General features: G+C 43.4%; 1 protein-coding gene across 1 annotated transcript in view; it reads right to left on the bottom strand.

Annotated features, from left to right (window-relative positions):
• Positions 1-14,148, bottom strand: part of LOC149287624 (pappalysin-1-like) — a 506,291-nt gene that overhangs the window by 279,081 nt on the left and 213,062 nt on the right. The window contains exon 7 of the mRNA XM_089492654.1: positions 4,637-5,144. Within this exon, the coding sequence (XP_089348780.1) occupies positions 4,637-5,144 (508 nt within the window). The remainder of the gene's footprint in view (positions 1-4,636; positions 5,145-14,148) is intronic.

The following is a 14,148-nucleotide window of genomic DNA, read 5'->3' as shown; positions in this document are numbered from 1 at the left end:
AATGTCAGCGGCCTAAACTTGTCACTTTTAAAAAGTAAAAAAATTGAAATGCGCATGTTCCAGTTTTGACTCCACAATGTCTGAGAAACATGACTTATCTTTACATGTGGGGTATCCCTGTACTCAGGGGGTGTTACTGAACACAAATCAAGACCTATTTTGTTTTTTCACACATCTACTCAGAAAAATAATCATGGTGAAACCGTAAAGTGGATGTCAATTTTTTTTTCTTTTTTTGTTAGACTAAATTTGGAAGGTGCTGGTGTGGAATCAGTTGCATAGGACAGGCCAATGCTCCCCTAACCAGATTCCCTGAGCCATCTAGTTTTAGGAAATATATAGTTTTAGGGGGTTAAAAGTAAATATGGGAAGTCTATGTGTCTCAGATCAGACCTGGACCCAACCAACTTGATCAGTCAAAATTCCGTGTTTGAAAACTGAAATGCGCATGTTCCAATTTTTAACCCGCAGTGCCAAAGAGACATGCCCTACCCATGTATATGGGGTATTCCTGTACTCGGGGGGGGGGGGGGGTGTTTCTAAATACAAATCACAAGTTGCTTCAGTCATTTTATATACCCAGGAAAAAATACTGTGTTTGGATAGAGTGGGTTTGTTAAAAATGAAAAAAATGAAATTTTACTGCAATGTTTAGGATAGACTGCACAAAAAAAGGTTAAATAAAAAGTGTTAAAATTTGGGAGTGCTATTTGTTAACTAAATTGGGTTTTTCTATAGTTTGAGCAGTTCAGGGGGTTACCGAAGCATCCTTATGTATTTTTAAAACCTTAAATAGAATTCGGCAGCGAATAAAGTTTGGGGGTCGTGGGGTGAACAGGTTTGGGGTTAACATGTTGCTCTAGGCCCTGCGGAGAGAGCAGCAAGTGAGCCTACTGGCTGGTTTTTGCCTTCAACCCTTTTCAGGTCCACGTTCCCCTTATTGCCACAGTGAGAGACTCTTGTGTTGTGTTAGCTTTGGGGCATCCATGACACCTGGGGTGTCTAGTTTTGAAAAATGTATGATTTGATGGGGTAAATAGAATTGGCCAGCTTCAAAGATGTCCCAAAGAGGACATGGGGCAGAATGACAAAATGTCAAAGTTCAAATTTGAAAAACGTAATTGTTAATGTCCCAAATGTGGCCTTTTAACCCCCAAAAATGATAAACCAATGCATGGGTAGCATCACTGTACTCAGTGTTCAAAATGTATGATGGGGTAAATCAAACTGACCTGGTTCAAAGATGTCCCTACATGTACATGGGTACAGAATGATCAGATATCAAAATTCCAAAAAATGAGCACCTCCTAAATATGACCCTTTAGCCTCAAAACAACCCAACACACCTATGCATGGGTGGTATCACTGTACTCAGGAGATGTTGCTGAATAAGTATTGGGTGTTTGGCTGTATCATGTACTAGGGGTTGTAAAATCATACCTGAACTGCAATGTATGCAGTTCCCCTTAACGTCACGGTGCTCAGGAGATGTTGCTGAACACATAGTGTGGGGTTGTTTGCCAGTGACACATACCAGGATCTGTAAATTCATACCTAAAGTACAATGTGTGGAATAAAATGCAAAAAAATCTATTTAGCAGGTTTTTCCATCATCTTTTTCTAGATAATTTTTTATATAGTAAGTTAGACGATATATCTCAAAATAATGGTATCTGTCCTTCTAGTCCTGGAAAAAACCCAATAATATATCATTTGTGTGGGTACACTAAATGAGAGAGAATAAAATGTACAGATAAACAAGAACACAGCAGAACTGTTAAGCTATTGTCACAAAGGGGTTAAATACCAGCTCCTTAATGTAAAAGGTACTTTTCTATTCGGTTTCTGACTTGAGATTGTAACCTACTGGTTTTGCTGTTTCCCCTGCTTCCCCTGAGTAGTGTTTCCTGTCAGTAGGATATCCTGCCAAGTGCCCTGTCCGTGGGCTATCCAGCCAAGCACCCTTTCCGTGGGCTATCCTGTCAGGTACCTTGTTCTATGGACAATCCAGCTTCAGCCATGTCAGTGAGCTTCCAATTTGTTCTGACCATGTGGATAAGTTGTAGCGCTGCCTTGGTGCTCAGCCTTTTCACAGTGCTTAGACAGAACTGTCTGTTCTAACCAGTCCTATCAATGCTTACCAGTCCTGTTGGTAACAGTCAGCCTTGCTTGTACAAAATAGCCCAGTCTGTACTAGTGATGGGAAGTTCGGATCATTAAAGTGAATCGGATCATTTCGATTCGTTCACTGAAATGATCCGATTCATGATCCGGATCTTCGGATCACTCAGTGTGTCTGCACGGAGTTACTGTTTTCCAGTAACTCCGTGCAGGCACACTAACGATTGGCCCCGCCCCTTTCATTATGAATCCTCCCCCCTGCCTCCAGTGATGTCAATGAAGGCAGAGAGTCGTTCAAAGATTCGGATCTTACAGGGATCCGAATCTTACAGTGATCCGGATCACTGTAAGATCCGGATCATTGTAAGATCCGGATCATTGTAAGATCCGGATCATTGTAAGATCCGGATCTTTGAACGACTCTCTGCCTTCATTGGCATTGTAATCATTCAGAGAATGTCACCATACTGTTATAAATAATACATTCATAATCACTGCCCCCAGGATTTACATTCCCCTTTACCTGCAACTGCACCTTAAGCTAACTTTATTAAATTAATTAAATTAACCCTCACCATTAAATTAACCCTAAACACCCCATCAACCATGACTGCCCTAAAATTAACCCTTAACACCCCATCAACCATGACTGCCCCTAAAATTAACCCTTAACACCCTATTAACCATAACTGCCCCCAAATTAACCCTAAACACCCCATTAAGCATAACTGCCCCTAAATTAACCCTAAACACCCCGTTAAGCATAACTGCCCCCAAATTAACACTAAAGACCCCATTAAGCATAACTGCCCCCAAATTAACCCTAAACACTCCATTAAGCATAACTGCCCCCAAATTAACCCTAAACACCTCATTAAGCATAAATGCCCCTAAATTAACACTAAAAACCCCATTAAGCATAACTGCCCCCAAATTAACCCTAAACACCTCATTAAGCATAACTGCCCCTAAATTAACACTAAAGACCCATTAAGCATAACTGCCCCCAAATTAACCCTAAACACCTCATTAAGCATAACTGCCCCTAAATTAACACTAAAGACCCCATTAAGCATAACTGCCCCTAAATTATCCTTAAACACCCCATTAAGCATAACTGCCCCTAAATTAACACTAAAGACCCCATTAAGCATAACTGCCCCTAAATTATCCTTAAACACCCCATTAAGCATAACTGCCCCCAAATTAACACTAAAGACCCCATCAACCATACCAATTTATTAGGTAATTTATCTGGAGTACATGCAATTAATTTAGGGGCAGTTATGGTTAATGGAGTATTTAGGGTTAATTTCAGGGGCCGTTGTGGTTAATGGGGTCTTTAGGGTTAATTTCAGGGGCCGTTATGGTTAATGGGATCTTTACGGTTAATTTCAGGGGCAGTTATGGTTGATGGGGTATAAGGGTTAATTTTATGCTGATGATTGAGGGTTAATTTAATTAATTTAATAAAGTTAACTGTAGGTGCAGTTATAGGTAAAGGGGGGCAAACTCAGGGGAATCTAAATCCTGGGGGCAGTGTGAACATTATTAATGTATTTATTTATAAAAGTATGGTATCAGTGATTTTCTCTGAATGATTCGAATCTCTGTAAGATTCGGATCCTTGTAAGATCCGGATCCCTGTAAGATTCGAATCATTCGACTCTTCGGTTCATTCGACTCTTCGGTTCATTCGACTCTTCGGTTCATTCGACTCTTCGGATCATTCGACTCTTCGGATCATTCGACTCTTTGAACGAATCTCTGACTCTATGAGTCATCGTTCCTGTGAGAATTAATGAGCTGTAACCTGACCCCAGAGTGCTCTGCAGATGACTCACAGCTCTAGGATCAGGTTACAGCTGCATGATGATTCACAGACTGAACCGCTACAAACGAATCGTTCAGTCTAGTGAACCGACTCATCCGGATCACTAAAAAGAACCGGATCAAATGAACGATTCGTTCATGATCCGGACATCACTAGTCTGTACCTACCATTAAAATTATAGATTGATCATGTCTTTGTCAGTGGGCAAATGTACAAAATCAGCAGGGGATCAATTTTTGTCCTTCACTGTTAGACGAGGCCATACATACAGTCAATAACATAAGTCTTCCCCTAATCTGCAGTCAGTGTGGAAAATATTTTTTTTTTGGTAATTGTCTTAACACAAAATTAACAATAACATGTATATATAAAAGACATAAAAGATATAAGAGGGCCCTGCACTTATAAGTTTTAATCAATTTTTTTCACATCCAATCCAAAATACTTCTTTGTATTCTATTTGTGTCTGTAAGGGTTTTTGGAAAATAATGCATTTTTTGTTTGGTCTGGATTTGGTTGATAAAATGACTGTTACGTTTACGGCACAAACATTTTATATACAGTTGCAACCTAGCACTATATATGCAAAGTATATATATAAGCTTTTTTTTGTCTCCAGCACAATACTGAAAGTCTGAAATCACTATCTTACATTTGTTTCCACTTAGAGCAAATACTCACAGGTCTGTATATCTTCTGTGAAGGCTTGATATCAGGGGAATATAATGATCTTCTACAGGTGGATCTCGAAGCACCTTGTATTGGATGGACTTGCACTCTACACACAATGGGTTGTTTGGCAATGATGCGACCATAGCTGCATCTATCTCCATCTGATTGTCCTTTGTATAGATCTGGATGGCAAACACCTCTTCCATGCCTATAACGCTGTCCAGCTTGATGGTCAATGGAACATCACAGAATATGTTCTGAGGTCCTAGGGAGAATTCTTTTCCGCTGACCATTAAAAGTTTGACGTCTACTACAGCTCCACTTGTGTCCCACTCTGTGTTCACATATGTCACCCAGATAGTGAGGGACTGTGGGATCACAGAGTATGTGAACTCAAGCTGCAAGTAACATCCATATGGTTCAGGACATGTAGGAGGCACAGTGTACTGATTTGCTCCTGAATTGGGACTCCAAGTGCGTACACTAGTTTCACATGGTTGTTCCACATCAGGATGACCTGAAAGTAACAAAAAAGAAATGCAGAGAACTGTATGACCTTATCATGTTACATAGTATCTAACCAAATGCAGTATCACAGGAAGAAGAAAAAAGTGACTTTAAACTCTAATAACTCTAATGCATATGATATCAGGGAGGCAGAATGCATAATCCCTGCAGAGTTGAACAATCTCCCCAATTGCTCACCCACTCGCACCACTTGTTGTGCAGGAGATGTGTTTGGCCAAACACATTTCTAAGCAATTCAGTATACTTACCACCTGTCAGCTCCAGTGCTAGTTCTGGCTAGCAGGGTAGATCTAAAAAGACCCTCCTGTATGCATGCGGGGAAAACACCCCCATTGAATTTAATGGAATACTTTCCTGACGCTGACTGGCCTCAGAGGAAGTAGGCTTCTTTCTAAGGTAAGACCTTGGTGAGGCTGCCTGGGACATTAAACTGTTTTAAGAAATATTTGTTTATTTGTCTTAACCATTTATTTACCTGATACAGCACCAACAGAATAGGTATGGCCATGGATGGTGCTATAATATAGCCAGATTATGCAACTGCTTAGGGTCGCTTTTTCGCTTTAAGGGGTCCATAAAGGATCAGTCAAATATCCCTGACACCCCCCTGTGAATAAGGATGTGTTTTAAAGTAATTGTGAGTACCATGATACACATTCTTTAAAATAAACAAAAAGGAAAAGAAAAAAGAACCACTTACGCAATAGGCTGCAGTAGATGTCCTCCTCTTCAGTGGTCTGATATTTGTTGCCACTTACTGGCTGCTTTCAACAGCCAATCACTTGCACTAAGGTGCTCAAAATGAGCTTTGGGGTTCTGATTGCTTGAGCTGACTAGCAGTAAGTATATCACGTGAATGGAGATGTGTTTGGCCGAACACAACTCATTCACTGAAAATATCTGGGGGGCAGTAGCTAATACATATGGGGGGATTCTGTAGATTACATAGTTCTATAATTGCAGAGCCTGGGGGAAAAGACTTAACCCTTTAATGTTCTTAGGATCTACTATAACATTTTGCAATAAGTGACCCAAATGACCATTATGACTTAATAGTACATCTTTTGTCGAATTGTATCTAATCATACTATGACTGTATTACCTGTCATTGGGCTAAATCAGTATTACTACATTACTTACATTATTACTTTACTTACATTATTATTACATTAAAACCACTAAGGCTCTTAGGGACATTGAAAGGACACCCGAACCCACCTATACACTACAAAATGCCTTTCCTCCTCTTTTATTATTAGTTTTTTTACTTTTTAAAGAATGCATATTAAAGTACTCATAACGTACTTTACCCTCTTAATTCCCCTATAGAGGTACATGTACATCCAATAAAAGGCAAGGCAAAATGCTCATTCTTCACAGCCTGCACTATCCCCTGTTAGACGAGGCCATACATACAGTCAATAACTCTCTTAGGGCTTTGTTTAAGAATATTTAATGCCCTATCCACATTAGCAGGGTATACTCGGCCCTAGGTCTGTTAATGCAGATCTCCGATCCTGCTCCCTTGCGATGCACGTTGCAACTAATGCTGTGCATGGGGATCTGATGTCATATCTCGGCGCACAACACTGAAGCTGTGCCCACCGCCTTTCGCGCTTACTGCACCCGAAGGACACAGAAGAGCCAAGAGGAAGAACGAAGAGGAGTAGGAAAAGTAGCTGTAGCGGGAAAAGTGACAGAGGAAAGTTAGGAAAACATTCAGTAATAGTGAGAGTGAATGTTTGTGAATGAGTGTATGTGATAGCATGGATGTGTAAGTGTGTGGGGGGATAGCATGGCATATGTGTGTGTTTGGGTGCCAGTGTGGCAGAGCCTGTCCTGGTGTGTGTGTTGGTGTCGGTGTGGCAGAGCCTTTCCTGGTGTGTATGTTTGGGGGTCAGAGTGGCAGAGCCTGTCCTGGTGTGTGTGTTTGGGGGTCAGTGTGCCAGAGCCTGTCCTGGTGTGTATTTGGTCATCTGTTTCCTGGTACTTTCTGTAGGAATAAATAGAACTATTTAATTATCAAGAGATAAAACACCCTCTTGAATTTGTAGTTATTTCAGAGGACAAAACTTTCTTGGCCCAGAAATCAGTGAGAGGAAAGTAAAGGTTTTGTGTTATTTATTCTGTTTCAATCTGCATATTTTGTTAAAAAGGATTAGTGGCACTAAATTGTGGCTTCAGGCATCCCGTGTATGATGACGTTTTTTAGTGTACTGATTATTGCCAGTCCCACCACATAAGATTCTATTGTATATTATCTGCAGAGCACTGATGTCATCTTTATCCAGTACACAAGAATACCGAGGAGTTAAGATTCTGTCTATTTTATTTATTTCCATAAAAAGGACACCAAAATCCTCAGCACCAGGCCCGTGATGCTCTTAATCCGGCCCTGCTTGGACACCCCTGGTATAAGGCATTTCTGGGGGGCAGAGTGGCATATAAGGTAGTATAAGGCATATCTGGGGGCAAATAAAAGGAAATAAAAACAAAAAATAAATTTTTCTCAATCATAGTTTTTATCAAATATGAAAAAAATAGTTTACATGTGAATTAATATTTTCTAGTAAAACTTTTTTTCCTATAGGGAAGTCTTATATTCAGGCTTTTTCTTTTTTTCTTAAATTAATATTAAAATTTTAGGGGGTTATTTTATAATCAGGGTCGTCTTATAATCGAGCAAATAAGGTACTTACTTTTAATTTAATATGTATGTAGCTGAGTAACCCCCATTGGAGTATATAGTGATAGGTGGTATGCTTTACAACCGTCAATGTGTGCCTCAGTATATAATGATAACAGTCATGCTGTACCGCCGTCAATGTTTGCCTCAGTATATAGGGATATATTATGATAGAAACTATGCAGTTTTAACCCCTTAATGACAATTGATGGTCTGAGCACCTCACCTGAAAACAAAGGGTTAACGACAATTGACGTGCCAGGACCATAATGACTTCAAACGGGTGCATGATTTCAAACGTCAAGGCATTCAGCAACACCACGATCGGCATCAGGTGCCGTGTCTGGACCCTCCCTGTGGCATCAACGTCCACCATACACTGTATGGCGGTGGACGACCGTTTTAACTTAACCCCTTAATGACAATTGCCGGTTCTAGCACGTCATGCACTAACATCCGGTTAGTGACAATTGACGTGCCAGGACTGTCATGACTTTAAACGTGTGCAGAAAGCGATCTACATTCGCTTTCTGCACCCAAACGGCATTCAGCAACGCCACGATCGGCACTAGCACATTGTATGGCAGCGGACGCCCATTTTAAAAGCGTTTAGGAGGCGATCAAGGATGGTTCAATGGTGTTGCTGGAATGCCTCGATCAGGAGGCATTCAGCAACACCAAATACTTACCCCAGGACGGGCTGTGACCACTCCCGAGAGCGGTCACAAACGCCACTGCGTGTGTGATCTTCGCCATCTGAAGATGGAGGCCGGCCTGTAAAAAAAAATAATAAAGATGAAAAAGTTCGCTAGAGGGTCTCCAGACCCTCTAGAGAACTCTGGCTCCCCAACTGAGGATCTCACCGAATATGAGATCCTGGGCAAGTACTGTGTGGCCTCCTCAGGCTTAGCCTCACCTACCAGTGGTCATGACCTCATCCCCCAACTGCCCAAGCCCTCGCTCAACCCGTCCGATGCACCTGACCAGCTTTTCGAGGTGACTGATGACTTTGGCACTTCGCTGTTTGATCCCAGAGCCCTGCGTCACCCCCGCTCATCAGAGTGGACACCTTCGGCCCATATTGCTGAATTTTTGAGATTTTGGCTTCGTGGTCCTCAACCTCAACCCACCATCCAGGATAAAGTTTTGAACACCCCTGAGTTCGATCAGACTTTTGTTACATTCTTCACCAAGAAAGGCAAGGACCATCGTAAAGGGATTGAACTGCAGTTGTGTTCGGACCAAGATAAACTCTTGGATGTTTCACGCCCCTTGACACAAGTTTTCCAGATGACGGTTGAAGCCATATCTAAAGGCTCCCCCTTGGATCCACATTTGGTCCGTGAGTGGACTCAGAGGGCTCTCTGTCTGTTGGGCAACGCCAATTGCGCAATCTCTACAGAGCGACGCAAGGCAGCTTTATTCAAACTGGATGCCAAGCTGGCAGAGCAAGCACCCAAGGAATTGGGCGCAGACGCCAAAGGTTTGCTTTTCGGCTAGAAGTTTATCAAGGATCTCAGCCAACACGTCAATGTGTTCACATCACTCACTAAGGCCCAGACCAACATGAGGCGGGTCTTCCGTACGGGGAACCGTTTATCCACCAGAGCTGGTCGGCAGAGGAGTTGTGCCGCCAGCAGATCAGCCTCATTTAGCGCTAGACCCCGATTTCCAGACGCCTCCACCAACTACCGGTCCCAGTTCCAGCTCCCGTTCCCTAGAGGTGGATCCAGAGGTAGAGGGTATTTGTCCGCCCGAGGAAGATCAGCCTCAAGTAAGGTTCTTTTCTATTCTCCCACATATCCCGATCATGGGTCGTCTCACCCATTTTTTCCGTGTCTGGTCGTTCCTTACGTCAGACCCCTGGGTACTACAAACTGTAGAGGGTTTCCGGCTGGAGTTTCTTTCCTCTCCTCGTCAACGCACTTCCCAGGTTAACTTGAGACGCCGCGACCCTAGTTCATTCCGAGCTCTCTTCTCTGCCATAAAAAGGGCGGAGTTCCCTCTTCGGTTTCTCAGCAAAATTTTCTTGGTGCGCAAGAAATCGTGGGCGTTCCATCCCGTCATCAACCTCTGGGCGCTCAATTGGTACATTGTGTACCGACATTTCAAGATGGAGGGTATCCATTTCCTCCTTCTTCAGGACTTGGGCTTCGTTATCAACGAGGTCAAGTCGATATTGGTCCCGACACAGACCATTCAATTCCTCAGTGGATTCAGTGGCATCGGTCCTCAGATTGCCTTGCGAGAAGGTTCTGGTAATAAAGAAGGAGATTCAACAGTTACTTCGTTGTGGTCTGGTCTCTCTCAGAAACCTTGCCAGGGTGATATGCCTTCTCTTTGCATCCATTCAGGCTATCTTCCCGGGCCCTCTCCACTACAGGACCCTCCAGCGTCTGAAGACGCGGCACCTCCGCAAGTCGGCCTCCTACGACTCAATGATTTCCTTGTCAGACGAGACTCGGTTAGAACTTCACAGGTGGTTGGTGAACATGGACGCGTGGAACAGCCGGGCCATTTTTGATGTCTCTTCGTTTTCGCCCGAGGGTCTCCGTTTTTCGTAGGAAAAAATCTAACTCGTGGCTGTTTCTTATCTTTATTTCCCCGATCAGTCACGTCTTTGTGTAGTTAGATGGGTTCAGCTCAATTTCGTTCACCTCCCTCCGGTCCACTTTTTATTTCTTACGTACGTCCTTTTCGGCCTGTCTCTGTTCCCACAATTTCCAGGTGGATTCGGTGGATCGTCTATTTGGCCAGCATTTAAGGATCTTTTGGGGCTCATTCTGTCCGGGGCGTAGCTGCTTCTGCAGCTTTCTTGGCGAGCTGTTACCTTTCGGATATTTTGTCGGCAGCAGATTGATCCTGGAAATCTATGTTTCGGACATTTAATTTTCGGCCTGCGGCTCGCGCTGCATTGGCTCTGATTGGGGGCCGTTAAAACTGCAAAGTACGAAGCCTCCTGTCTTGCCATAAAATTAGGGATTAATCTGGCCTTGGTGCAGTATTAATCTAAATTTTATTAATGACAGGAGGCGAGTATTTTCCCTCCCTTACCGCCTGGGAAAGGGCTGGGGGACTGGGATTGTTATATATTGTACTCATGTTTATGGTATCACATTCGGCTTATGATTTGCCTGGTACTGTCACGTTGTTTTGTCTTTTCAGGTCATCCTCTTGTTGTATAACATGCAGTTCCCTGGCACGGTATCCCTCGTGTTTCCTGTGTATCGGCTGAGGTTTCGTTTTTCCCAGTGCGACAAATTCGCAAAGAAAGAGGAGGAATTTCCAGATGTGAAGGCTCAGGACAAATAGTAGAATAGTAGAATATTTAGCAGGTTGTTTCATTAGCTTTTATAGATGAGTAAAAGATTTTTAAAAATGTTCACCATATTTTATACTTTTTTTATAGTGGATAATATGATACAATCAAAACAATGACATCTGTCCTGAAAAATACAATATATAACTTGTGTGGGTTCGGTAAATGGGAAAAAATAAAATTACAGCTAAACATGAGCAGCGCAGAAATGTTAAAACAGCCATTGTCACGAAGGGTACAAAAAGTAAAATCAGCCATTGTCACGAAAGGGTTAAAGTGTGTGTGTGTGGGGGCAGAGTGGTATATCTGGGGCAAAGTGGCATATCAGAGCCATATAGGAGGGTATAAGGCATTTCTGGGGGGCATAGTGGCATATAAGGCGGTATAAGGCATATCTGGGGGCAGATGTGCATAACTGGGGGACAGGTTGGCAAATAAAAGGAAATAAAAACAAAAAATTACTAGTTCACATGTGAATTAATATTTACTAGTAAAACTTTTTTTCCTATAGGGTAGTCTTATATTCAGGCTTTTTCTTTTATTCCTAAATTAATATTCACATTTTGGGGGGTCGTGTTATAATCAGGGTCATCTTATAGTCGATCAGATATGGTACTTACTTTTATTTTAATTTTTATGTAGCTGAGGGGCATGCAATTTTAAGGCAAGACAGGAGGATTCCTATTTTGCATATCTTCCTTTATTTTCACCAACAGCAGCAAAGAAAGTTAAAATAAAACTGGTAACAACCAATAAAAACAAGAACCACTGGTATATAAACCCTCAAACATCCCCCCCTCTTCCTCTTTCTTTGCTGCTCACCGTAGCTGTAGGTCAGATCATTTTTCTACGTTATTTACTCAGCTATATTGATATAATATAATTTTATTGCTCATTTTAACTTGTTGCAGTTCATTTTATCTCTGTCTGTGGGTTTAGTTCTTCCCGTTTCTGAGGCTTTTCGGCCCCTTTTTTCCTTCCCTGTGGCTCATTATCACCCCCTTATTTCCCTTCCCCTTGTCCTGCCTTTTTTCCCTGGGTCCTTGTGACCCTTTGACCTTTTTTTTGTTTTTTGTTCTTTCTCTCCACTTGCCTTGGGCTCCCGCCCCGCTCTTTCGGGACGCTTGCTGCTGTCTACGCCGCCAGGTAACTTTGTGTGGTTCCATATTGTTCCTTCTCCCTCTCCGGCAGCCATCTTGCTTGCAGGCGAACACTTGCGTTTCGGAGAGATTTCTCTTGGGAGATTTTGCCGCCATTTTTTTTTGTTTGTTTCTGGATCTTTACTATTTTGTTTATCCTATATAGACAACTTTTAGGATTTGTTTACAGGGTGATCCCCTGTCTTCTACTGAGGTGAGCCCTCTGTACTTGTTTTACCGAGGGTGAGACCTATTGGTTCTGGTGACTCCCAGGGTGAGCCCCTGTTATCTTAAGTTGCCTATTTCTTTGCCCTTTATCATGTCTCAGGACAGCATCCCCAACCAGAATGCCTTTATGGCATGGCTGGAGTGCAGATTTTTCAGACTGAGACTTCTATTTCCAAAATGACTGCTTCCATGCCTCAGTCAGCCCAGGCTCAGCCTCCGGCACCTGGGGAGCCAACCACCATTCTCTCAGACTCTGATTCTGAGAAGTCTGATGAAGAGGCCTCCAGTTCCAAATGCCACTGGAAGGGTAACAGTACTACTGCTGGTAAGGGCAAGGCTCCAGCCAAGCACCCTAAGACCTCTGCCACCTCCCTGCCCTCTGGGCGCTACCTGGTTGGTGATGAAGGCCATTCCAGCTCCCTCTATCCATAGTGGATGAATGGCAGGCGGACTCTTCTAATGAGTCAGAGGCGTCTATTAACCTGGCTTCGTCCAGGACTATGCACTCATGCTTTGTTTGTGAGTGTTTGGTGGATGAGCCCCACCATGCCTAGCCCCATTATTCTATGGGAGAGTCTGTCACCCCCCAATGCCAATGTAGCGATTGCTACTGAACGGCACAAGGATTTAGGCGCGGCTGCCAACAGTTTGCTTTTTGGAGACGCTTAACTGACACATCTCCCTGATGACCTCATGGAACAAGGCTAGGCTCTCCATGAGGAAGAAGTTCCAGACTGGCCCCCGTTTTCCCGGCAGGGCTGGACGACCCCGTGGCCGGGGTCGCCTGCCATTCTTCATACCAAGGCTCCAGGAGTTTCCAACAGGCTCAGCCATCCTATCGGGCTTTCCCAGGGAGCACTCTGGAATCGGTAAGTTCAGATGTATCCTGTCTCTCTTTCCCTCCACAGGTTGTGGGGCAGGATCTTGCATTTTTTCCACAACTGGGTGTGGATAGACTTCATTTCCCCACCTCATCAGGTATAGAGATCTCCTTCGTTGAACAGGTCATCTGCCGGTTGGTTTCTTCAGTTCCGCTGGGGCAGCAGATTTGGCAGTTCAAATCTCTGCCATTCGGCCTCAGTTCAGCCCCTTTGCTTCACAAAGCTCCTAAAGCCGGTGATGGCTTTCTTTTGATCTCGGGATATCAGGTGCATCATTTACCTCGACGATATTCTTCCCTTTTCCAGTTGTCGGGATACTCTTCGGTACTAGACGGACTTGTGGTTAAGACGCTCCACCAATTGGGTTTTGTCGTCAACGCGCTCAAGTCCGAGTTATCCCCAAGCAAGCAAATTATGTTCTTGGGTTTCAATATAGACTCAAGGGCGGCGATGCTGCGTCTTCCGAGGGCCAAGACTGTTTCATATGCTAGAATCCAACGCCAGCATACTGGGCTGGGGCGCAGCCTCCCTCGCAGAAGCAACCGGAGGTCTATGGTCACTGGAGGAAAGCTCCCTCCAGATAAATTGTCTACAGCGGATTGCAGGATAGTTTGCAATCAAGAATCCCATCACTCCCACGGGGCGATTCTGTAGGCTCAAAACGCATTTTTCAGCTGCCACAGGCAGCTTCAGGGAAGGGGGTTGTTTGTTGAGTGGGTCACCATACAAGTGTGGGGACC

This window comes from Sceloporus occidentalis, unplaced genomic scaffold (genome assembly GCF_023333645.1).
Source record: "Sceloporus occidentalis isolate IW3139 unplaced genomic scaffold, rSceOcc1.0.p SCAF_58, whole genome shotgun sequence".
Taxonomy (NCBI): Eukaryota; Metazoa; Chordata; class Lepidosauria; order Squamata; family Phrynosomatidae; genus Sceloporus; species Sceloporus occidentalis.
Note: the sequence above shows the minus strand (reverse complement) of the source record. Positions and strands in the feature narration are given on the sequence as shown.